General features: G+C 40.0%; 1 protein-coding gene across 22 annotated transcripts in view; it reads right to left on the reverse strand.

Moving 5' to 3' along the window:
* NCKAP5 (NCK associated protein 5) overlaps positions 1-27926 on the reverse strand; it is a 624519-nt gene that overhangs the window by 271065 nt on the left and 325528 nt on the right. For all 22 annotated transcript variants that reach the window (XR_012154214.1, XM_073305277.1, XM_073305278.1 and 19 more), the window contains one exon: positions 17458-17591. Coding sequence is in view for 21 of the 22 variants with exons in the window: in XM_073305277.1 (XP_073161378.1) it covers positions 17458-17591 (134 nt within the window). In the remaining variant the exon portion in view is untranslated. The remainder of the gene's footprint in view (positions 1-17457; positions 17592-27926) is intronic.

Raw genomic sequence — 27926 nt, forward strand, 5'->3', positions numbered from 1 at the left:
GCAAGTCTGCCCCAACTGCTAGCTGTGTGCATACTGTACTTTCCCCTATTCTTTCACTAACTGGTGAGCAGGTGAAAGCAGGATATTAGAATCCTGACCTCCGAGATTTTGCTCTTGAAAAGATGACAACAGAGAGGAGGATCAGCAATATGGGCAAGCATGAAATAAATTACATTCCCTGGGTTTGTTGTAGAAATGACACCTAACAGAAAAAAATCATATTTCTCTTAAATTTGCTGCCGTTATTTTATTATACATTTTTGTAGGATGATATAATTTCACTGGATAAAAGCATGTGTCCCCAGGCCTAAATTATGCCTCGAATACCTTATGCAGTATTATCTCATTACTACATGGACCCTGAAACCAGTCCAGGCAAATAGTTGGATAAATGGGAGGCAGCGCTCTATCAGCTGGGAGTTTAAAAGGTGATGGATAAACAAGTCACACATTTCATATTCCTCTTCCTTTTGGAGAGACTATCAGAGCTCCTTATCAGGAAATGAGAGCATTGCTACAGTAATAAGTACAGTAAATCTATGTTCATGCATAAGCTGTTTATTGTCATATTATCCTTTTCCCTCACTTTTGCATTTGTTTACTGTTAAATTCTTTGGGAAAAAAAACTAGGAGGAAACCTTCAAAGAGCTAGATAAAGCACTGTGCACACCTACAATCATACCGTGGCAGCCAACACTCAGGATTATATGGTTTTTATTCCTTGTGAGATGTATCTGTACTCTTTATGGGCTCAGTCTTGCAAGGTGCTGAGCACCCTCAAATCCTACTGATTTTAATGGAAGTAGAGGGCACTCTGTCACCTCAAAAGGGGGTCAGCACTTCGGTGGATCATATTTATATTCCCTTGCAATTAAAAAGTGTTTTTTAAAAGTATGCAAAATTTAGGACCTGTCAGTCTTATCAGTATCCCTTTAAGATTATGATCACAGCTCATAAAAGAAAAGCAACTTTGTGTCCCAAACTAAATAGGTTTAGTTTTGTAATGTCACCTTTTTAATCATAATATTTCCTTATTATTTACTTTAATCTATACCTATTACAGTCAATCTGAATATATAGTAGTGTTTTTAATGATACCTTTACAGTTGTAATACAAAGTATACAGTATATGGGAATTATTAATATGAACTTCAGCACACTACTACAACCACTATACAGAAAAATTGTCTTTACAAACAGAAAAATTCCTGATCCTAAACTCAGATATTCATATCCACACTACATAGAAAAGTGGAATAAATCTATGCATCTGAGGGTTTCACAGAAGACTGTCAGCTACAGTTGGTCTTCAACATTTACCTGTACCTGACAAAAGGAGTCACAAGTATAGCATAATCCAAAAAGTAAACAGGGAGGCAAATCCACAAAGTATCTTGCAAAGGAAACTGGATTCACAACTTTTGCGCAATTGCAAGACCAGTATTAACAGATTACTACATAGTGTTGGACTTTGTATTTTATTTGTTTGTACTGTATCTCAAATATGTAACAGTAGGAAAACAAAGCACTGCTGAAGTAGGAGGACTGGCCTGGAGCATAACCACCTTTGAAAGGTTTATACACAGAGGGGGGGATCTCATTTTTTCTGCCATTTTCAGTAACATTCCTCCACTATATAAGAGGGAATTCCATTGGAAAGATAGAATCTTTCAAATTGGAACAAAATTTTAAAGGTGACCACTGTGCAGGATTACTAGCGGGATGGAAGACTTAAAAGAAAGTTATCTGGTCCCCTTAATGGTCTGGGAAACAACCACTGTTGTATCTTAAACCAATTGGACATTTGGAGGGGGGAGGGAAGTGGGAGCATTAAACTCATCTCAGTGGTCTGTGGGCAAATCTTTAAATCACATCTGTTTTCTCCTATCTTTTTTCCTGTTCTCCCAATCTTATTTCTGTTTCTCTAAGCATTTTAGTGTGACATCATTTCCATTTAGACAGATCCCTTTGTATTTTTGGATTCAGAGATATAGTTGACAAGGCTGTCTAAAAGGTGATTCTTCGTAATATGTTTCACTGTAAAGATTCAAGACCTTTATCATCACATTGCCTTCGTCTCGTAGGTGTTCCTTCCAGGTTCCCCCACCCCCTCTTTTTTTTTTTTGGTCATTTGTTTTACAGCTATCATATAACAAAGAAAATCTTTTAAAATAACAGAGGTACGTATTTAAATCTGAAGAGACTTGTGCCATATTCACAAGCTCTGGTAGAGGGATATATCTGACTCTGAAGTGATAAATAGAGTAAGCTTTCAAAAAAATCCACATCACTGTGGACCCTAAAGAAATTTAAAGGAAAAGGAGACTATTTCCACCACTTTATTTTCAATGTTGAACAAAGGCTGGAATGAGGGAGTAGTTTTTAACATTTTTTTTCAAAAATAGGCAATGACATGAATAGTAACAATCTTTTCTGGAAGCCAAGAATTTTCAGAATGATAGAGTAACAGTTAAATATAAAGATTCCCTGATTTATGTGAGAGTCAGAGGCTATTAGTGAGACAACAGATGGTAAAAATAGTTGGAAAAGAGCTACCAAATCTTATAAATTAAACTTCTAGTTTTAAGTCTTTTTAAAAGTCTGTGAATATTTAACATGTGTTTGTATATCTTAAATCGGTTTTAAAATAGTACAATTACACTCTAAACACAAGAATGTTACATTTAAATAAATTGTCTTAATTTCTGCAAGACATTTACTGTAAAATTCGTATAATAAACTGTGTTGGAAGGAGCCACTAGTGGGTCAAATAAGGCATAAACTCCCTCAAGCCTCAGGGCATAAACAAGCCACTAACTACATGGAGTTTTGTTTCATTTGAATAGGAACAGTATTAAACTAAACCAAATAACCCACTCAAACCAAATAAGATTGTTCACACAGCCTTTTGCACCAGTTTACTTATATTGATGAAAAACAATAATGTAAGTTACTCATGTAGACAAGCCCTTTAATCTCTCCATGCTTCATTTCCCACCCCTCCCATCTGTAAAATGATAGTAATAATACTTCCCTCAGAGAGGTGTCCTGAGGCTAATTCCGTAAGAATACAATTCACTCCTGTGCAGCTGACCAGCCAAAAGCCTAAACACCATTTAAATCCTACTAATATATAATTGTGTGCAGTATATATATGTATATATATAGGATGCAGTGTTGGTTGCACCATCTCAAAAAAGATATATTAGAAATGGAAAATGTACAGAGAAGGGCAACAAAACTGATTAAGAGTATGGAACAGCTTCCGTCTGAGGAGAGGTTAAAAAGAATAGGACTGTTCATCTTAGAAAGGAGATGACTAAAGGGAGATATGATAGAGGTCTACAAAATCATGAATGGTGAGAAGAAAGTGAACAAGAAAAGGTTATTTATCCCTTCTCATAATACAAGAACCAGGGATCATCCAATGAAATTAATAGGTAGCAAGTTTAAAACAAATAAAAGGAAGTACTTCTTTACACAATGCACAGTCAACCTGTGGAACTCATTGCCAGGGGATATTGTGATGGCCAAAAGTATAACTGGGTTAAAAAAAGAATTAGATAAATTCATGGAGGACAGGTCCATCAATGGCTATTAGCCAAGATGGTCAGGGATGCAACTCCATGCTCTGGGTGTCCCTAAGCCTGTGACTGCCAGATTCTGGGACTGGATGACAGAGGATGGATCACTTAATAATTGCCCTGTTCTTTTCATTCCCTTTGACGTATCTGGCACTAGCCACTGTTGGAAGACAGGATACTGGGCTAGATGGACCACTGGTCAGACCCAGTATGGCTGTTCTTATGTTCTACTTAGGTTGTCAAAACAGAGCTCAACTGATACCTAAGTAGTTCAAAAGTCTAGTACTAGCTCTCTGCATTGGGATGACTTCACCCCACGTCTCTGCAAAGCACTTTGAGACCTTCAGATTGAAGGTGTTACATAGTCAATTTATTATAACACCTCCATTGATGGTAATTGCACAGTCTCCCTTGTAATTATTCTCTCATTTGTTTAACAGTCCTTTTACATTTCATCTTTGTATTTAAACCTAAATTAACCCTGCTGCAGTTTATGTCCATTACTTATTCTGTTAGCAGTTACTGAGTGTCAGATTAATCAACCAGGCTATGATAATGTCTCTTGCTCTGTCCCTGAGAAACATTGTCCCACCTATAACTTCCCTTCCCTTACATTTTTGTTTGTAATTATGGCTTTTCTCAGTCATCTTCAATGCAGACTAAACGTTCCCCATCCTCTTAACTTTTCTTCCTAAATCATATTTTTCAAATTTTGGATTATTTTTGCTTCTGGTCTGTGAACTCTCCCCAAACTATGGCCCTCTCAAATCAAGCATCTCTTATACAGGAAAACCTTATCATGTTTCTTCTGAAATTCTCTCTATGAGGAGTCAGAGTAGGCAGGAGGTTAAAGCACCTAAACCAGAAGGATTTCCCAAAGATCTATGCTGACACCTGAGATCTGTTGGAGGCCAGGGCCATGTGGGCAGATGCAATGTACCTCCACATTGCTCATGAGTTTCCCTGGAACCCCACTCTATGGATGACTAATGCCATTGTCCCTACATCACCCCATGAAAGGGGTTTTTCCTCACAGTGCACAGGGGGGAAGCATACAATGATAGTGTCACAGAAGTACACTTTAAAAGGGAGCAGGGCTAGTGCATCTGTGATTGTCAGCTGATCTCAGTTGAGCTTTCAAAGAGGGCACCTGGGCTTACACAGAGAGAGAAAGACTTGGTGAGGGGAAGCCAGGGTGAGTCAGGCTGAGAGCCATTCATTAGAGGGGGAGAGAGAGTGGACAGGGGGCTCTCACTGCCTTCTCTTTGGGAACAGGGAGCCCTGTAGAGCTAGGACCGCCAAAGTCCCCTGGGAGGGGAGGCAGTCACACCCTGAGAAATAAAGGCGTAAAACCTCCTGGGAGTTGTAGCCCAAGGTAGGGTGGCCAAATGTCCCTATTTTATAGGGACAGTCCTGGTTTTTGGGTCTTGTTCTTATATGGCTTGTATTACCCCGCACCCTCTGTCCCGATTGTTCACACTTGCTGTCTGGTCACCCTAGTCCAAGGTGAGTTGAGGCACTGTGCTTTTGCTGATCTGCCCTGCATGTGGACAGATACACTGCCTGGAAGAGAGACTGTGGGTGTGGCAGTGAGTCTTTAGCAAGCTGGGGAGAAGCCCCTCCTTGTTACGAACAGTTAATATTCACTCAGTGGGGGAGATGATTGATGCAAGCAAGTAACCTTGATTCTGGCCCACTCGCAATGCTCTCAAGGGAAGGGGCCTTAGCGACAGCACTCTCCCCATTTCAATGCCTCCTGACTGGGGATCCATAGAAGCGGAGGGAACAGTTTGGGCTTATGTGTCTTTTCTAATCTGTAACACTCAAGGTCTGAAACCTATCCAGAGCTAAGCAGAGCAAAAATATTATTTCCTATGTGAACCACTTGACACTGGTTTTCACTGCATCATATATGATTGATTTTACCCGATTTCTGAAGAACATGCTGTTTCTGACCATCCAAAACTCTGGAGTGTTTGCATTCCCTTCCAGATTTGCATCACCTGCAGATTTGATAGGATTATTCTTCACCCTCCTTCCACCTGCCTTTATGAAATGTACTCTACAGAAATGGCTGCAAGTGTCTACAGCGCATCTACTTTTGCAGTAGTTTCAACATATTCAGATTTCCCTGTTTCCCCATGAGAATGTAAAGTGGAACTGTATCAAATTCATTAATAAAGCACGATATCCTAAACCCATCACATTTCCTTTATCCATTAAGCTTGTTATCCTATCAAAGCGATTAAGCTGGTTTGGCATGATTTGTTTTTGACAAATCCATATTGCCTCTTACTATTCATCTTATTTTCCTCTAGGTAATTGCAAATCAACTCTTTTATCAATCTTTAACAATTTACCAGGTTCTGAAGTTAGACTTACTGCTCTGTAAATCTTCTGGGTCTTATTTCTCAGCCATCTAAAAACAGGCATCATGTTTGCCATGTTCCACTCCTCTGGGACCTCACTCATCCTCCATGTAGCCTGCACATAAAATTGCCAGTGGTTCTGCTACTACTTCAGCCAGCCATTTTGAGTACTTCAGCCTTGGTGATTTCAGTCTCGTTCTTCTGCCTTATGACCTCATCCTTTCCTTGTTAATTATTATTGCATTAAGCATCCTATCACAATCATCCTTTTAGGGAAGATTGAAGCAAAGCAGCAATTAAGCATTTCAGCCTTCTGATCTGTTGGGTGGTCCCTTGGCAGTCAGTGGCAGATCCAGGAACAGAACACAGATCTGAGTCACAGTCACAGCGCTCAAACCCTAGGCCACACTGCTTCTCTCCCAGCAGAACATCTGTTTGTGCCTTTGCATTTCTGCCTTTGCCCATACCCCATGTCTCACTCTTATTACTATTGAGAGACAAGGTGAGCAAAGTAATACCTTTTACTGAACCAACTTCTGTGGGTGATAGAGACACAAGCTTTTAAACCACATAGAGCTCTTCCTCCTGGGACTCTCATGGCTACAACACTCTTTTTAGTATCATCATTTTATTACTATTATCCTCTCAGTTTTTCATCCATTTTTTTCCTGTATTTTTTTCTTTTTTCATGTAAATATTACTACAGTCCTGTGATGTAACCAGACCTCAATTCAGAAAGTCCTTGGGCACAGGGCCAGCCTTAGGGAAAATGGCACCCTGAGTGAACTTGCATTTTGGTGCTCCTAGCTCCCATGGGTGCGGTATACCCCCCCATAGCGCCTGGCACCCATGGGCTCCCCACCCTCCCTTGACCCCTAACCCCTGCACTATGTCCTCTTCACCTAATCCCTGCACCCCCTTCACTCCTACACCTTGCACCTCCCTCCTACGCCCCTTCATTCTAACCCCTTCCCCCTCCTGTGCCCCAACTCCTGCACCCCAACCCTTTCACTCCCCTCCTGCACCCTAACCCCTGCACTGTGCCCTCTTCACCCCCACTACTGCTTCCCCTCCTGTGCCCCTAACCTCTGCATCCCCCTCCTGCACCCACATGGGAAAACTGACTTGGATGCAGACAGAGCAGCTGGCATTGCTGCTTGCTCCCACCACCCCCGGACTGCTGTGACCCTGTCAACTTCAGACCCGTACTTTTCCTATCTGTAAAGTGGAGAAACCAAAGAAACCAAACTATGACAAATTCCACAGGAAAGAAATATTGTCAGTATTTCTTTTATTTTCCACATTACAAATACCATTTTTTAAAAATATATCTATGAGACTGGTACACCAATAAGAAGCAACAGAAATGTATCCTTATGACTGAAGGACATACTTCCTGTAAAAGTATCTCAAAATGAAGGATTGTAAAATGTCAAGGCAGGTGTGTGTTTTTTCAAAGGGATCCATAATACTTAGTTCTTCTATTAGCACTTTTCTGTCCCTGATTTTCAAGGTACTTTACAAAGAAGGGTGAAGAAAAGTTGATTTGTGGTTAGGGAAAGTAAATGATATTAGCTCTGACAATGTGCCTATTTTAGAGTGCAAAATAAATTGCAAAATGCCTTGAATTTTGATTGGTGTAACATGTCATAGTACTGTGTACTGTCACATTCAGTACAAGGGCCCCAGTCTCCTTTGCTAGCAATAACACAGATAGGGCAGTGGAGGAACTGCAAATTCCAGCTCATGGAGTTTTTTTCACTGTTCTGTGGCAGTGGTGAAGAATTCCACCCTCTCCACTGCTTGTGCATGGAGAATTTGTGTCCACAATGCCACCTGAACCCTGCAAAGCAGCCCTTACTGCTTGCCTCCCCACACTGCAGAACTCCTGCCGGAGATATGCTGTCTGGAGTTTCTCTGGCATCATCTGGAACCCAATTTGGTGAAGGAAATGCACCAAACTACAGATGGAGGAGAAGTGTAAGTAGTTCACAGTCTAGTGTAAATTGAAACATTTTGCTCCCAAGACCTGTTATGTGTGTGTAGGATTCATTGTAGACCAGCCAGAACTACTTTCCCATCCCTACCCTCTCCTGACTGACAGAAGCCAAACTTTGTGGAGCCTTTCTGGAAGAGATAACTTCCCCACACCATGTCCCCTAAACAGGAGTATGCTCTGTGCATATACCCAAAGGGCAGTATGGGAACCTAAGCTGGGATTTGTCTGTATTTTTGACGTACCCAGAACCTGTAAGTAACTTAAGCACCATTTTGTATGTGCTCAAAGAAAGCGCAGCCAAAATGAGCATAGACTAATTCTAAGGTTATTGAATTATATTAAACAAAGGAAAAGAACCACCACATTGTAATGTTAGCCAAGAGACCTGAGAGAGCTCTGTGCTGGTTAGTGTTCTGATACAAAGATGATGGGCATGTTATAGATCAAGCCTGCCAGAAATGCACGTATGTGGTCGAGGCACATATAGAATTACAAAATAGCCAATACATACACACAAAGTAAAACTGTGAGCATCAGAATAAATAAATAAGTCTGATTTTGCCATGGCAGACACAAATTACTCATTTCCTGGACCTCTTAAAAGAAGTATTCACAGCAAATAAGAGATTCAACAGAACAGCAATGCACATTATTCACAAGTATGTCAGGATATTGAGACAGGTTTGACTATTACTGCAGCTTTAGTGCCTCAACAACTTACAGGTGTTCAGGAAAGATATGCATCCTTAATAATGCCTGGGGCTAGTCAATTCAGTGTTCTCTACAAGTGTTACATAAACCAACAGGTGTCATACGAATGTAGCCAGTTATAACCTCTCTTCACTGAATAACTTCTGACACTGTTTTGGAGTGTACACTGATTCTATAGTCACTTTAAGCAGCGACAACAGTGAGGTATATTTTGATAATGACAATATGCAATCTCTCTTTTCACCAATGCCGATGAATCCCCTACACCATAACAGAAAAAAGACCATGGAGAGAAAGTCCGGTTTTTAAGAAAACCCACATTTAAGGTATTTAGGCATGAGTACTCTCTAATACAAAGAAATTATTTCTGAACTACAAAAGAAACACAATTTATGCGAACCACATTCACATCTGGAATGGAAAAACTGATAAATTTAAGCCGGATATAAAGAGGCCATCTTTCTCTATTTTTTCCTTATTAGAATATAGCTCAGAGCCTAGAAGGCTGGTCCAGACTAGCACATGAATTGAGAGAAATAATACTGTTAAATCAAATTTCATCCTTGGGGAACTTCCTTCTAGGAGTCTGGACCACAGTTACTTAAGAAAAAATTCCTCTGTCCTGCTGGATAAGACTCCAAGAGGTAGGGTATGGAGCTGTTCAAAATAGAACCTGTTTGGTCTTCCTTAACATGCTATCTGCCATTTCAGTTTCACCTTTGTTTATTTAGGTAAGTCACAGTAGTGGTGGTGCCCAATCATATTCACACATCCTCCTCCTGACTTTTATCTATTTATTTATTTAATAGGCAGCAGGTTTTAAACAAATATAAGGAAGTACTTCTTCACACAATGCACAGTCAATCTGTGGAACTCATCACCAGTGGATGTTGTGAAGGTCAAAAGTATAACTGAAACAAAGAATTACATAAGTTCATGGGGGATAGATCCATTAATGGCTATTAGCCACGGTGGTCAGAGAAGCAACCCCATACTCTGGGTGTCCCTAATCCTCTGCCTTCCAGAAGCTGGGACTGGATGACAGGGGATGGATCACTCAATAATTTTCCTATTCAGTTCATTTTCTTTGACACATCTGACACTGGCCACTGTTGGATACTGGGCTAGATGGACCACTGGTCCGAACCAGTGTGGCCGTTCTTATGTTGTGTTGTTTAAATATGCCAGTCACATTGTCCATATGCACATGTATGTAAATAAATAAGAACAATACTATGTTCCACTGACCACTGTAACTAAAACTAAAACAAACCTCATCTCTCCACTGTCAGCTCTAAGCAAACAGACACCCACCCCCCATTCAGGCCAAAGACCCAATAAGCAGATGGGCTTCACACTGTGCCCTGAAGCTCAGAAACTTGACTCCTGTCAGACCAATGGGAAAAGTGGGTTCTGCAACCGTTCACTGAAAACACTGCCCCCAGGACCCAAATAGCCAAATTAAGTGCTATGAGCTTTTGCCCATCGGCTGGCCCCCAATGTCTCTAAGGTAGTTACCACTCAAATCATTTAGGGCTTTCAAGATCAAAATCAACATTTCAGACTGTAGCTGGAAGCAAAGAAGAAGCCAGTGTAGTCTTTAGCACACAAGCACCATGTGCACCATTCAGTCAGCACTTCTAAGTAAACGGGCCATTGCATTCTGCACCAGGTCTGTGGCTTCTAAGTGGTTTTAGCCCCAAGTAATTAAATCTGGAGGTAACTCAACCATGGATACGTGTTTCAAGGTCAGCTTCAGATACAAGTTCTCTCCATTCTTACAACAAGCTGCCTCCCACAGGGACATCACATGCAGGTTGAACACAAAAGGTGTTAGGATGGGTCCCTGAAGATCTGTGCAAAAGACAGCCCTTGGGGAGAAAGGAAAAATCATAAACAGACACCATCTGAAATCTCTCTGAAAGGCAGGAATACATGCAGTTTTGTCTCCCTCTCCCCACTAGGGTCTGCAGTAGAGTCAACAAAGTTATATTGTCAATTATATGAGAGGTTGCCGACAGACATAGCTGATTTTTTTGCTCTATCACTAGGAAGAGATAATCTGCAAATGAGCCTGGTGAAGCCCCTACACCTGAACCAGCCAAATCATAGAGTCATAGAAATGTAAGTCTGGAAGAGACCTTGAGAAGTCATCAAGTCCAGCTCCTTGCACTGCGGCAGCACGAAGTAAACCTAGACCATCCCTGACAGGTGTTTGTCCAACCTGTTTTTAAAAACCTCCAGTGATGGGGATTCCACAACCTCTGTTGGAAGCGTGATCCAGAGTTTAACTATCGTTATAGTTAGAAAGTTTTTCCTAATATCTAACTTAAATCTCCCTTGCTGCAGATTAAACCTGTTACTTCTTTTCCTACCTTCAGTGGATATGGAGAACAATGGATCACTAGCCTCCTTATAACAGCCCTTAATATATTTGCAGACTGTTATTAGGTTCCCCATCAGTCTTCTTTTTTCAAGACTAAACATGCCCAGTTTTTTTAACCTTTTTTTCCTTTTTGTTGCTCTGCTCTGGACTGTCTCTGTTTTATCCACATCTTTCCTAATACAATACTGTAGCTGAGGCCTCACCAGTGCTGAATAGAGTGGGATAATTACCCCTCATGTCTTACATATGGGACTCCTGTGAATACACTCCAGAATGATATTAGCTTTTTTCACAGCTGCATCACATTGTTGGTTCATATTCAATTTGTGATCCACAACAACCCCCAGATACTTTTCAGCAGTACTGTTAGCTAGCCAGTTATTCCTCATTTTGTAGTTGTGCATTTGATTTTACCTTCCTAAGTACTTTGCACTTGTCTTTACTGAATTTCATCTTGTTGAATTCAGACCAATTCTCCAATTTGTCAAGGTCATTTTGAATTATAATCCTCTCCTCCAAAGTGCTTGCAACCCCTCCCAGCTTGGTGTCATCTGCAAACTTTATAAGCGTACTCTCCTTTTTGTTATCCAAGTCATTAAATGAAAATATTGACTAGTATCAGACCCAGAACTGACCCTTTTGGGACTCCACCAGATATGTCCTCACACTTTCACAGTGAACCATTAATAACTACTCTTTGAATATGGTCTTTCAAGCAGTTGTGCAGCCACCTTATAGTAATTTCATCTAGACCACATTTGCCTAGTTTGCTTATGGGAATATCATGTGAGGCTGTGTCAAAAGCCTGAGTAAAATCAAGATGTATTATATCTACTGTTTCCCCCACCCACTAAGCCAGTAACCCAGTTGAAAAGAATGAAGTAAGTAATGATGCCAATTTTTCCCACCTCCCACCTTCTCAACAATCCTGACCCAAAAGGACAGTTTGGTCACCATGGCCTCTCCCTTCCTCTGTTTCCTTTTTGTGGATTTGGAGGTTTAGGAATGTTCACCAAACTGTCTCTAAGTACCAAGCCAAAGAATCTTGCTGTTCCATGGGATTAACCTGCAGATCCATTTGGCCTGGAAAGGATAGGACCCTCTGAAAACAAGAACTGCCACATCCTCTCCAAAGGGGGAAAATTGTCTGAGCTTTGGAGGAGTCATATTTATTATCTAGATAGTCTTAAACAGGGGAAGTGCCCTTTGTCTCCACAGTGGTTGAAGAGAGAAAAATCTATTGGAATTGTTACTCCAGAGAACTAAAATGGTAATGGAGCTACAACGCAGGGTCCTACATAGTCTCTGGACTGTTTATATATCCTAGAAAGATATTTACAGCAGTGCAAAAAACAGCTTTTAGGCTTTGACCATTGCTCATGAAATAGCTACTGATTTTTCATTATGCTCATTTTACTTCATGCATGTTTGAACTTTACTAAACATCTTATTTTTCCATTAAGTAATTCAAGAGAAGGAATTCTAAATCGCTGAGTACACAGAAAACATCTTAGCAGGCTTGCAACTTAAATCTAAAAATGGTTCTGACACAAAGAGTGCCTGATCCTAGAAAAGGTTCGAAGACTGACTGACTTGATCAGATTAATCATGTTAGTTTTGAAAAAGGTAAAACCTTTACAAGTACTCCTTTATGATAGTACTGCTCCTTCCTAAAGATGCAAGGAAGCCATGGAGGTTCCATTCAAACATACAGAAGGAGAGGAGATTGCAGTAACTCAGAAATCTGATGGCTTAAACTCAGAGGAAAAGCCCTTCCCCTTATCATTATTATGTTCATATGGCTCCATCAGAGATGTATACTTAAAGCAGTTTTAGCTATTTGGTAATCTGTTGACCAAGAGATTCTAACCTCAGATTAATGATAAATGGAGAAGGGGAAGCAAATTTACAACCTCTTCTCCATGAGCAGGAGAATGTATCTACATTTTAACATCCAAAGATGGTTTAGAAATAAGATTAATAGTCTGACTGGTGTTAAATGGACATTAGACAAAATGACCCCACCACTTTAGGCTATACAGGTGTCCCAAGGCTTATAAATCTCTAAGCCATTCTACCCAAGATTCAGTCTGTGCCATAGTGGATTGTTGTGCACTGCAATAAAGCTTCTCTGGGGAGTAAGCAGGTTGCAATCTCTAGGTCAGTTTGACGTGATTAAATGCAAAATATCCCTTTATCCCCAGTGGTAGGCAATTATTTATCAATTCTGGTCTGCTCTTCTGACAACACATCACCAACATCACCAAATAGAATACAGCAGGAGGAATCAAAAACACCAGGAGCAAGCTAAAGAATACATGTTTGTACCCACTAGAGAGACATACTGTCATCTTATGCAAAGTGTTATTGGATTTGTCATGGTCATGTTCCACCTGTTAGAAGTGACAGATATAACCCTATCGTCAATATTAGCATGAGGGGAATACTGAAACAATGCAATGAGAATTATAAGACATCTAATTTGTCAGATTCCTAGAGCCCCAACCTGGATAAACTTCCTACTTTTCCAGCAGCATGTGTTCTTAAAAGTCAGCGTCAGTTTTGCAGCAACAGATGTAGACATCTGTAACCAAGGCCATCTTAAGGTGAAATATGTTGTGCAATGTAAATAAAGTAATTTTAAAGAACTGATTCTTGCAGCTTCAGTTACTCTTAACAGATTCACTATACAATCGTGTGTTTTATTAAACTTGTTTTCTGTAGATTACATAGTAATCAAAATAACTTAAGACAGATCTACTTCTATTACTGCTTCAACATTTAATCCCAGCATGGATTCCTATGTACTGCATGCACTCAAGCAACATTTGGTACAATATGATGATGTAGAGAAGACAGTGCGATCAATTTATATTCTGTACACTACTTAATGTATCTTCTGGAATGATACTATAAATCACACCTACTGTTTTGATTTTTCTTGGGATCACTGCACATATTGCTACAAGAAGTTGATGAAACTATCAGACATAAAGCACAGTCCAAGCTCAGAGCAGCCAAGAAGAGACTGCACTTTCTACTCCAATGTCCAAAATACAAGGAAATACATGAAAGAAATCTCAAATTGTAAGTAATCATAAAAGTCATTTAAGCAAAAAGGAGTAATGAAAACTGTATCTAACTCTGGAAGAAAGGAAAGACAGCAGAGATGGCTTCACACGATGTAGCAATCTGCCAGTGGATCAGGAATGGCCATTGCTGAAACAGGAAATAAATCCTAAACACGTTTACCCATATCCTGGATGGATATTACCCAACTCTGATAGATACCTGAAGGCTCAGTCTCTTTTATGCACTCTAGTAACACTTGTATGGTTAATCATGCCAATAAAGTCTCGTGGAATTTAATTGTTACGAACAAGCAACAGACTTCAATGGAGTTGAAGGTGAGAGTACAGTATGTTATGCTTTGTAAAACAACACAAGAATCATTGTACACGACTCCAATGTAAAGATTTTGGATTTAAGACTAAAGTGTTTTTCTGCGGCACTCTGAATACTTTAAACACATACTACATCTAATAGTAAAATTGCTCCTATCTGCACAGTACACTATATAATCCAGGTACAGAACATACGTTTTGTTAAAAATCTTTTCCTTCTTCCACAGTAACTGTCAAACATTTACATTAAAACTGTAGCCACTGTATCATTTTAAGGGTCTAGATTTTTACAGATGTTAAAAAGGAGGACTTTGATTTGCGGGGGAATCTCAGCCAGAAATATTGCTGACTGAGTAGGTGTTAGGACTTAATCAATACAAAAGAAAGCCTGCTTCTGGAGTCACGCACAGAGGACTGTGCACTCAAAATTGAATGCTTATAAGGCAGGTTAAAGTTTTCACATAATTTAAGATATGAGCACAGCTTTTTGACGCTGATTACAAAAGGTCAGTTTACAGTGTCATGTTTCATTCTTCTAAAGATGAGGAGAAAATATTTTTATGAGAGGGAGACAGACAGATTGAGCACCTGCTCCAAATCTCTGTTTAAGTTACTGTATTGCATGGAGTGCATATGCACGAATGTATACACTGACTCAGTAACAGAGATATGCAGACTTCCAAAGCTATGATGTGCTACCTGCTTTTCTCTCAGATTTTCTGTTCTCTTTTGAAAGCCAGAAGATTTGGGTGCAGAAAATCCTTTCCCAGTTCGCATGTATGTACTGATAAAAGTGCTTTCCTTTTCCCCTTCACTTTCTGCCCCCATCACTACACACTCTTTTTTGGTCCAGTGTAATTTGTTTTCCTTTCCTTCAGTTCCTCAGCTGACACAGTATCACTGTGGAACAGTAGCATAGTTAGGAAAAAAAGAAATGGGTAAACTAACCTAAACTAAACTTCATATTCCTCAAATGAGAAGTAGATAATCTCCATTTACCTGAGTTTCCTCTCAACTATACAACTGCCCTGGGGCACAGGATTTTACCAGCATCAGTCTTCTTATTTCTTAACATGGGGCTGAAAAATTCACTTGTCCAGAGATAAATCTATATGATGTGAGTACCATAACCTGTGAGCACCATAATCTTCTGCAGCAAGAAAACTGTCACTAAAAAAGAGGGAAGTTCTCAGCCCTCATAGTTACAAAGGTGACATTCCAAATGGAAATGGAGTTTAAAACAGTGTAGTGCTGTCTTCCAAAGAGCTGGTCTACATACAAGTGATAAAATCCTGGCCAATGAAATCAGTGGGAGTTTTGTTGTTGACTAAAACGGGGCAAGGGATTTCACCCAAATTCACACTAGTTTAACACAAGGTGTGTTTTAGTTAAACTGGTACAAGACTATGTGTTGATGCTCTTAAAACAGTTTAATACAGGTTTATATTGGTTTAGCTTGCATTGGAAAATGAATACGTCCAAAGCAAATTTAACCACTTTTAAACCAATATAAATGTGTCCAGACAAAGGTTTGCACCAGTTTAACTAAATCAGTTTTAAGACAGCTACACTGTGATGAAGAGGACATTGTGAAAAGAAATGGGAAGGAAAGAAATAGATTAATTTGCCATACAAACATGGATTTTCATTAACAGCAAAGGTAGTCATTTTGTTGAGCTATTGGAGATTTAGTCAAATATTTTTGCAGGAATGGTAAAGAGATCTGTGCATGAAACACTGGAAAATTTCAGTCACAACATCCAGTTACAAATTTATAGCAAAAAGACACAAAACAAGCTAGCAGTACTGCATCAGTTTAAATAATTCAGGAAGATTTAAATTTAACAAAATTATTGTTTTATAATCAGGAGCTTAAGCACTTTTTCCAGAAACTAAAATGATTAAAATGTAACAGGAAAAAAATATCCCAACCAACTACGTTCAGTGGATGGATTTGAGTTATTGTGAATCATTCAATGGGACTCATCTAAAGAGAACATCATGCTGGAACCTCAAAAAAGGTGAGACGTGTTTTCAATATTTTTCATGAAAAGTTGTCGTCAATTTTTGACAAAAACAGAAATTTATTTTCCGAGCATTTCCAAAATTTTGGCCATCTATAATTGTATTATTTATTTGTATTGCCTCAGTCATGGACCGAGACTCCATTCTGCTAGGTGCTAAACAAAAAGAGAGCTCACTTTTATTGTATGAACAAAATGGAACTTTGCGAGAGAAACAGTTAATACTCAGACACTGTCTCATTGGACACCATACAATGTGAAACTCCGTTTTCAGTTCTGATTCTGCTTGCTCTTCTCCATGTGAATAGAAGCCACTCAGAATTGCAGTAAAAGATGTCACTGTGCATTACAAAAACCATACAGCACTCTATTCCATGTCTCAGCCATTTCATTTAAGTATTTGACTATGGAAATAACTTAAGGACCCAATCCTGTAATGACATCCATAGCACCATATTCCATTAAAGTCAATGCAGAAACAGTCCTAAAGCATGCTGAAACAGGAAAATAGCCTGCACCCTTTAGGATATTATATATTTGACAATGGATCATAAACAAGTAGAACATTTTATTAAATTATTTAAAAAGCATTATTTTCAATTGGTGATGAAGGCACAGTGTTTTTTCATCATATCGAAGAATAAAGAAAATGTAACCTTGATTTGGCCATGGCATGCATTTCTTGAGAAATGTGAAGCCCTGTGATCTTCCAGAAAAATAGTAGGGAAATATAACAGATAGTAATTGCATTTCCACAGATTTTGTTTACACCATCCTATGGAATTCTACAACAAGGTATAATCCTCTTAAATTCTATAGGCTGTATAAATCATTTACCCAGAAGCATAATGGGTTTTCCCAATTAATTATATGAGAGGTTTTCCTCCTTTCATGCTGACCATGCTGCCAGAGGGTTTCAGGCACTTTTGTATCAAAGCATTCTTTCTATATTGTGAATAAAGTTTACAAACACAGCGTACCTCGAAAACTGCTCCTGCAATCCACGCATTTGAGCTCTGCTACGCTCCGACTCCAACGTCACCTCCCGTAATCTTTTTTCACTCTCAAGTCTCAAATGTCTTTCTTCCTCCAACTCATGTATCAGCTTCTCGCGCTGAAAAATATATCACCAGAGGTTATATATTAGTTGTATGTGTCCACATTTGAAAAATAAAGGTGCTTCCTTTTGAAGATAAAGATAGCAAAACTTATGAAATGCCATAAGAAAAATGTCAAGTGTGTTTGATTCTGATATGTAATCAAATCAATACGACAATTAGAATAATATAAATTAGAGATGGAAAAGACCTAACACAGTAAGTTATCTAGTCCATTCCCCTTCTAGTAAAGGGATATTCCCTATAATATGATTTCTAAGTTCCTACTTGTGTGTTAAACTTCCCAAGCAATATGAACTTTTACTTTTCCACTGTTCCACATTCCATATCCAATATCCTACACTGAATGCACATCCACACACAAAAGGATAAAAGAAAAAAAATGTCTAATTTTTCCACTTGTTCTGTGTGTTCAGTTTGTTAATGCAAATTACTATAGAGACAGCAGATTTTAGGATTTGGTAGGGTCACAAATCTGTATAAGACTGCTGTAAAGTATCCCTATCTGAGCTGCTCTACTTTGGCTCACAGACTCATTGAAATCAACAAAACAGGCCTTTAAAATTAAAAGTCTCTCTCCTCCTCCTCCATTTGAAGCCCTCACCTTTACATCAATGCAGCAAAGTTTATTTTATTTTTATAAAATACAATAATAAGAATCTAGCTTTAAAAATCCAGGTACCCAGCCAAAAAGAAAGAGAGAGAAGTTTCAGAAATTTAATAAGAACACCCTCCCCTATAAAGACATATTTAGGTAAAGAGTTTTGGAAACACAGACTAAAAACAGAGCACCTCCAGCATACTGTACCTACTGTACATGTCAATTATGACATGCTAATTCTTGTTTCAGAGTAACAGCCGGGTTAGTCTGTATTCGCAAAAAGAAAAGGAGGACTTGTGGCACCTTAGAGACTAACCAATTTATTTGAGCATGAGCTTTCGTGAGCTACAGGTGCCACAAGTACTCCTTTTCTTTATGCTAATTCTTATAAGCCTCTTAACCTCAGCTCCAAAAATTAGTGAATTCAAAAGCCTATTTCAAACAAAAGGTTACACATGACTTGCAAAAAAAAAAACAAACAAAAAAAAAAAAACACAAGCAGCAGCTTCAAAACCCACTGTTTGAACCATAAAATACATACGCTATCCATGAGATCCTACAAACACAGAAATTAAATTCTAATTGTATTTGATTATACTACAAGCATCTAAATGAGACAGCATCAAACAGGTCAATAAGAAACTGAACAACTGATCAATGTTCTACTAGACAGAGAAAGAGCTCAGGCATCAGTTGACTATGAAAAGGCTAAAGCATCATAAAATTACATTACGTACACCATTTATATATTTTGAAAATCACTGTAAACATGATGTGGTGCAATTTGTGGCCTGTCAAAGATTTTGATGTAGGTCTGCTACTGACCTAATTTTTTTGACATACCTGCAAAAAATGTATCAAGAAATTATACATATGGTTTCGTTACAAAATAACAAAGGTTTCTTACTGTTAAGTCATTAAACAGAGGAGATTATTTATACAAGTCTCACAGCTATAAATCTTACTGGATAATAATTTATAATAGCAATAACCAAGGGACCAAAAATATGGGCATTACCAAGTGGATAAGGGATCTTAAAGACAGTGATAAATAAGCAGATGCCACAAAGGAAGGCTGGCAAGGAATTAAATGAAATATCTATATACTTGTGGGAAAATATGGGGAATTGTAGAGAGAATACAGAACTTCTGTCTAGCTAGCTATACCTAGTATCTCAAAGATGGAAATTTTCAAAATAGGAAATAAATTATTGGAAAATAAATTATTGTTCTAATTAAATTATCCAATTAATATTCTGCCACAGACCCCAGTTCTCCAAGATGCTGAATGGTACCATACTCTCATCTGACTCCATTGGGAGTTGAGAGTGCCCAACATCTGGTAGAAGGTGCTCAGCACCTCACACTACAAGAATCCTGAATATAGGAGAACATGGAGGAGTAATTCACGCTTAAAAATACTGAGTGGGATTTTCAAAAGTGCTCGGTATTTGCCTAACTGTTCTTGTTGAAGTCAATGGGGAAATGTCCAATGATTCCAATAGGAGAAGAGCTTGGCCAATGCTGAATTCTTTTGACGATAGCCTGAATTATAGATGTAGATCCCTTGCCATATGGGGGGCTTAAGAGAGGCAACTCCAGGAGCCAGAAGGCAGCTGTGAAAATGAAATGAAAGAGAAATGTCTGGCTGCTTAATCTGCATGCTTAAGACCCAAATACCCAGTGGGGGCTCATCCAGAGAAAAGGAGAAATTATTGGGTGAAGAGCTGAACTGTCATGCCCGTACAAGGCAAGCACATTCAACCCAAGCAAGCACATGGTTCAGGCAAAGTTAAGGGAGTTAACTCCAGCAGAATGGGGTGCATTTCATGTATTGCATGCAGAGTAATACTGTAACATAAAAGAATTCCATGTTTCTAAAATTAAACTGGTTCTTTATTAGGAAAACTATTTACAGAAATACTGCAACTGCAGCTAGAATTCCAGCCGTGTGTACACCTACTGACTATCTGGTCCCTTCTCCAAACTCTTCCCCCCTGAAATCTGTGCTCCTCCCTCCAAGTTCCAAGCAGCATCTTTCCTTTTAACAATTTTATTGTGTATCATGTGCAAGCATTTGCTGACTTGGTGGGGCCAGAGGTGACTAGTATATAGCTTACCACAGAGACATGGCCTTTGCCACCAACCGTAGTCCTGGTGTGCTATTCCTCTAACAAGTCTCCCACTTCTTGTTTGTGTTATCACTGTTGGTGTGGGACTTGCTTCCTCTCCATTGCTGCCTTCATTCTGATGGGTGGCATCCTGTTGTCCCTGTGTTGTCCATATACCTTGTTTCTTCTGACTTCTACATTAGGACAGCTGAGGCCCTTTCTGAGTCTTTCTGGTCTTGACCTTGGTCCTGTTTGTCTGGGTGTACCAGCTGTCTGCTGCTACTCTGCAGTGGGTCTTCGGTTTTGTCTTCACTGCTGTCCTGAGTACATAGCCACATCACGTGACCTGTGACCCACTGCAATTTGCACTGCTGCTTTTGCAATTGCTTTATGTGGCTATTTGAAGGTTGGAGTCAGACCTGATCACCTCTGTACAGTGGACTCAGGTCTTGACTCCACTGTAGGAGCAAGTTGTAAGCTTATCGTGGCATTCTCCTAACTGCATCTGTGTCTTGTCCATTATTCCTTTGTATGTCTCCACAGTCTGCTGCAACAGACTACCCCTCACGGGAAGCAGTCTTGGTTCTCTGGCCCCATACCCATCAGTCCCTGTGCTAGGCTTATACCTAGTCCCTAAAAGGGTGTATCGCGATGGTCCAACATTGTCAGCAATTTCTGTCTGTTAAGTCAGTCTGTTCAGTCTCTTGGCTAACTTTACTACTGACTCTGCCTTCCCATTGCTTTTTGGTTACCCAGAGGAAGAGATCTTGTGTTAAAATTCCAATTTGATGCTGAATCATTCTAATTCTGATGCAGAGTACTGTGGCTCATTGTCTAAGTATAGCATGTTGGGTATGCCATATCTTACCAAATGCACCATCAGTTTCCAGATCACAGTTCTTGCCTGAGTGTCCTCCATACAGTCCTTCTCCCAGAAAATGGAGTAGTAACTTAATGTAACCATGTATTTCCTGCTACTAACAGTGAATAGATCTGCAATCCAGCCTTTTTCCAGGGTCAGGTTCAGATTTCATGATGCAGTAGAGTCTCCTTCTGTGGTTGATCCCTGCACTCTTTTCTCCCCTCGCCCTGTTCCATGTCACTCTCAACTGGGCATTTATGCCTACCCTACATGTTGTCACAGAGTCCCCAGGCGATGCTCTGGAACTGCTCCCCATGAAGCCAGTCAGGACTCTGGGGCAGTTGCCTTCCTGTGAGCAGCCTCTCTTCAGGACACACAGCTCACACAGCTTCCACCTTCCTGGGTCTGACCTCGGAGCATTCAGCATCCTCTGCCCCTCTGTGCGCTTCCCACAGCGAGTCAGTCCAGGCGGGGCTCCTGGGGAAGCCAGAGGGTCCTGCATCCCAACTTCGCAGTCAGACGTGACTCTCAGCCAGCCAGTAAAACAGAGGTTTATTAGACGACAGGAACATGGTCTAAAACAGAGCTTGCAGTGCAGAGAACAGGACCCCTCAGCTGGGTCCATTTTGGGGGGGCAGTGAGCCAGACAACCACGTCTGCACTTCACTCCATGTCCCAGCCAACCCCAAACTGAAACTCCCTCCAGCCCCGCCTCCTCTGGGCTTTGTCCCTTTCCCCGGGGCCAGGAGGTCACCTGATTCCTTTGTTCTCCAACCCTTCAGCTCTCACCTTGCAGGGGGGAAGGGCCCAGGCCATCAGTTGCCAGGAAACAGGATGTCAGCCATTCCTTATGTCCGGACCCCTGCACACACCTGCCCTCTAAGGCTCTGCAATGACCATACACTCTTATCCCACCCCCTAGATACTTATGAACTGCATAGGGGAAACTGAGGCACCCCCACACTATTCAGAGGAAACATTAAGAACAGCCCCACTTCGTCAAACATGTATACACCCTTTACTAGAGGGGCCACTGAACATCAGGCACCCAGGCACACAGGTGAGTGTTGCCTGCTCCTGAGCAACCCAGGAAGGAAAGGGGGGCTACAAACAGGTACACTCCCTGGTTCATATCATGCACACTTCTATCCCCAGGTGTGAAGTGTGTATCCATCTCATGATGTCAATTTTTAAATCTGCTCAGATTACTGCTCAGTTCCTTTTAAACAAAATCCCCATCTTGTGCACACAGCTTATCTCTGATCTGGTAACATAGGGCAACCTCCTGTGGGATCTCCTCCTTGAGATCTGCCCAGCTCTTCAGTATGAATGTTTTTCTGCCTGTAGCATCCCAGCCTGGGGGGTGCTGTTTTTGCATTGCCTGGAGCCTCCCCTCAGAGATATGACGGTAGTCTATCAACCTGCTCCACAGATCCATCTCTGTTGTACTTCGGAAGGTAGCCCTGATCACTGTATTTGCCACCAGTCATGACTTTCCTGGGCAGTACCTTATCCTCACCTCATAGCACTGATCCAGTAATATGCATTGGTGTCACTTTGGTGTATTCAGGAGTGGTTCATGCTGCTTTCTAGTGGCTGGTGGTCCGCCTGCTCATCTACCTCGTGCCCAAGGGTGAACTGATAGAATTGTTCCATTCCAAAGACAACAGCCAGCAGCTTCTTTTCTATCTGAGTACATGTACGGGCTGCTGGCTTTGCATCAGTGTTGCTTTCCACAGTATTTACACTGAATCATGTCATCTGCATTCATGATCGGTCTGTCTCTCTCCTGATTCCTGGGTTCCTTTAGCTTGAGCCTCTAAACTTGTTTTCAACCAGTGGCTGTTATTGTTTTGATCCTTTGCTTGGATGGTTTAGCTTTCCTTGCTATTTGGAGTCCTTTGCTGTCAGATCTGTTACTCTCAACAATCACTCTTGTAAGCTGGAATCACATTTCCCACAAAGGCTCCTGTCTCTAATTAAGGAATCTTTAATGTCTCCCAAGTTGCATGTGGATGTCAGAATTCCCAGGTCTGTAAAGTTAGTACATTCCTACTTCTACATCTTGGAAGTGGGTTAAAAAAATCCAGTCTCTCTCTACTGTCTCATTCCATCTGGGGTCACAGTACTCATCAAAACACTCAACAGCTGTTCCAGTGTTTTGCTGGCTACATCTCATCCTTTTCCCAACTCCCCCCTCCCCAATGAGACAGTAAAAAAGCTTTACCTTCATCTTCTCATCTTTATTCCCCACATTAAGCTCTGAATATAGATTCAATTCTGGCTTCCATGTTTGTGCAAGGTTTTCTGTCTGGAAATCCAGCTTTCCTGGTGGTCTGAGCCCCTCCCTCCTGATTGGTATCAATAATTCTGTGCGCTTTAAAGCTTTTATTATTGATCAAAGCCTCATACCCCTTCATTAGGTAGTAGACGAGTAAGTATCATTCCCTCCATTTTACAGATTTGATAATTGATAGGTTCCACGAGATCGCTTCAGGCAAAGCAAAGAATATAACCCAGGTTTCGGCTACTCAGCCACACTGCCTTACAGAATGATTGTGTCGGGTCCATATATGTGGCTATGCTTCCACTAATCACCAAATCATACTCCCCCTTCCACAGCAAAGAATAGAGCCCAAGATTCCTGATTGCAAGCATTCCTCTACTGTCCAATGAAGAGTTCTGTAAGCCACGGGCAACGTGTGTCATGTCCCCCACAAATGGCTGGGACTCATACAGGATCCTTTAACTCATGTAGTAGAAGTATGTATTATGGAACTAAAGGTTCATATCCTGCTGATGACCAATACCTGAGGATCAGTATGGCTCGGCATGACAGAATTTCTGTTTTGTCAGCGTGCTTTTTTAAAAAAAAAACTTTTAAACTATGAAAGTACCTTAAAAAATACATTAAAAGAACAATGAGGTTGCAATGAAAATGCACAAAGTTAGGAACCATCATACTGAAGATTTCCAGAGCAAACTTAATTCAGCTCCATTGTGAGTATACATTATGATATAGTTTTTAATTACATGATTACGTACTATTAGTTGTGCAGGACACGTACTTACTTCAGTGCACATGATGGACAGCGAATGAGGCAGAGGAATACAAGCACAGAAAGGTTGTTCTTTTGTATGCAAAGCACTGGACTGGGATCCTAAACAGCTGAGTTCTTTTCCTGACTTTACCACAGATCTTATGGGATGTTGGACAAGACTTTATAAATGCATATATGCAAGCAGGCTGAACTAAGGTTGCACTTTATTTGAGCATGAGCTTTCGTGAGCTACAGCTCACTTCATCAGATGTTTACCGTGGAAACTGCAGCAGACTTTATATACACACAGAAATCATGAAACAATACCTCCTCCCACCCCACTGTCCTGCTGGTAATAGCTTATCTAAAGTGATCAACAGGTGGGCCATTTCCAGCACTGGAAATGGAAATGGCCCACCTGTTGATCACTTTAGATAAGCTATTACCAGCAGGACAGTGGGGTGGGAGGAGGTATTGTTTCATGATTTCTGTGTGTATATAAAGTCTGCTGCAGTTTCCACGGTAAACATCTGATGAAGTGAGCTATAGCTCACGAAAGCTCATGCTCAAATAAATTGGTTAGTCTCTAAGGTGCCACAAGTACTCCTTTTCTTTTTGCGAATACAGACTAACACGGCTGTTCCTCTGAAACCTAAGGTTGCACTACCAACCTTAATTCCAGCATTTCCTAAATTATGAGTGCTTGACTTTGCAATTTTAGTGTTATTTTATTGGGGAGGGGGGGTGCACGCGGGTGCGTGTGTGTGTGTGTGTGTGTAGTTTATCCAAAATTAGAGACGCAAAGGACTCTGGAGACAAAAATAAGAGTATGAATGTGAAACTCCCACAGCTAAGGAGTCTGCAGAATTCAGGATATAAAATCACTTATGTGCAGTATACAGCAATACTAATCTCACCTACAAAAATAAGGACAATATTTTCATTCTAAACAAAAAGACAACAAATGGTGAGACAGAAGAAGCAAACCCATCCCACAGAAAGGCTAGGACAAGATAAAGAGGTTTGTTTGTGATGAAAATAGAGTCAGAATTCCTGAATCACCTACAAATTCTGGTGTTTGTAGCTCTCTTTTTAAAATTTACTACTAAGCAAAGTGATTGGGTGAGAACAGAAAAGCATTAGCCAGTTGCATGTTTAAGGTTCCATAGTGGGTATAAACTTAATGAAGGAGGATACGTGAGTGCAACAGGTTTGAAGGAAAGTTAAGAAAAATGAAAATAGAAACAAAAGTCATATTTTTTCTTAAACACCAGGCAACCACGGTTATCTTGTCAATGAAGTTATCTGCACAAACTCTTGCCACATTTTTCTCTAGTTGTAGCTTTCCTGCCTTCTCTTCTTACTATTTTCCTCATTATCGGGGGTTCCTCTTCTCTGCACTCAAGAATGTGCTATCACCCCCTCTTTAAAAATAATCCTCACTTCACCTACTTGCTTTCTAATGTCTATTCCATCTCCAGCTTCCCTGTCATCAGCAAGCTTCTGAAGAAAGTGTTCTGACTCATCTTTGATCATTTCTTCTTGCAAATTCACCTCCATGGTTTTCAGTCTGGTTTTGGACCCAAAAAGAATTTGCTCTTTTTCATGTGTTTAGAGACTGGTTGATCAAGTACCACAACTATTTCCCAACTATGAGTCAGAATTTTAAAGTGAATTTATTTTGCACATGTTCTTGGCACTGTTTGTATTCACGCTCTGTGAATGTTTGAGTGATCTAGTTTTACGGGCTAGATGTTGTGAACAAAACTGAAGAACTACATGCATGAATATTTGCAAAAAATCCTATTTTAAATTTGCATGTGTAAACATTCTTGCCAGAAGTCCTCCTGTTCTCTTCCAGTCCAGGAATAGAAACAATCCTATGTGACCAATCACATCTAAGCAACATAATTCCAATCTGGAATATTCATGATCAATACAAAATTTGAGAAAAATGTTTATTGACTACATTCAAATGGTGAATACATTTGCAGAAATTCTGACCTCCTTTTTGATATCCCACAAAGAGAAAGACAGGCTAAATTTGTTGTGTAAGTTATTGACTGACTATTATGTTCTCAGTTGTATTAATGACCAAAGACCCAATCCAGTGAGATGATGGTGTGTCTCCCAAAAAGTGCTCAACTTCTCAAATCCCACTGAGCTCAATGGGAGTTAAGACAATAAATTGTTCTCTATGGTTTCCTTACCTGTCACACTGCTTCTACCACTACCCCATCTTGTTTAAATCTACTATTTTAATCTTTATCCCTTGTACAATAAGGCTCTGTTGGACATCTCTAGGTAAACGTAAAGGGGCTTTAAAGTGGGCATAAGTGTAATTTACCCTACTAGAGTAGGGAAAGAGGGGCTCAGTATATATGAGAATTCAGTCGTTTGTTTTCCTGTGTTTATTTCTTTTCTGAATATGTGTAACCTGAAGGAGAAATTAGACAGTGGATTAGCTATGGTAACTATTAATTCTCCTAAATACAAGAATAATTATGTCAGCAATAGCCTGTGAAGTATTAAAACACAAGTTAAGGTTGTTTGATAAGGCTACTAACCCTACTTAATTAATCTTAATTGTTGACATGTTTTTAAGCATTTTGAAAACAAGGCCACAATTTCTTTGCAAGTAATACTGATTTCTAGCTAAAGCTTTTCTAAAGGTTTTAAACTAAGGCAAGAAGATAATTGTCTCTCAAAACTATTTGTCTATGTATAAAAAAGGGTTTTTTTAAGTCATTGCAATTCCAAATTAAAAGTTGTTTATAGTAGTGTATATTCAGTGTGTACATATGTTAAAGAATTTCTGAAGTTATGCATTTAACAATTCTCCATAATAACCATGCCATAATAAAAACATTGCCTGAAGTAGTGGTTAAGAGCATAATAGCCTAACAACCAGAAGATTCACACTGAAGAGTGAATATTAGATTCTTGCTTTTAGTAACCTCCAGGAGCACTTTCAAATGTCCTCGGTCAAATTTTCAAATTGACCTCAACCAGATTGCCATTTGTGCACACACACAAGAATGCACATTCAAATCACTGGACATACTTCTTTGTGCAATATCACTTGTGCACACAAATGATAAAATGTACATGCACAAAAACAGCTTGCAGTCAATTGTGCTAGATTTGCATGGGGAACGTTTGACTGTGTAAATTCTATGCTTTATATGCAAAAGTGGTAGAATTACACAAATACATAGCAAGAAATTTGCAAACAAATTTGTGTATGTACAAATGTAGCTTTTGTTTGGACAATTTAGACCACAGAATGTATGGGAAGGGGGTTGCAAGGAGGTTGGTTTATACTGGAGAAAATACAAGAGCCACATTAAAAATTAGATTAGAAGCAGATATTAGTTATGAAGGCAGCCAGGAATGATTGAACAGAAGATCTTTACCTACACCTGTCCTACACATTCTATAGCGCATAATGGTTATGGGATTCACCTGGGAGGAGACCCCCCCCTCCCGGTTCCAGTCCCCGCTCCAATGACTATTAAAGTATTTTACACAAACTGAAACAGCTTCCACAGGAGAGACTGAGAGAGATTTACCCCTGAATAGTGGCTAGGACAATCACCCACAATGTGATAGACCCAAATCAGGCAGAGTGAGAACTTGAAGATGAGTTTCCCATATCCCAGCTGAGTGCTTCAATGACAGAGCAATAGAGTATAAAGAGGCGGCAGCCACTGCTA

Source organism: Lepidochelys kempii, chromosome 11, assembly GCF_965140265.1.
Source record: "Lepidochelys kempii isolate rLepKem1 chromosome 11, rLepKem1.hap2, whole genome shotgun sequence".
In the NCBI taxonomy this organism is placed as follows: Eukaryota; Metazoa; Chordata; order Testudines; family Cheloniidae; genus Lepidochelys; species Lepidochelys kempii.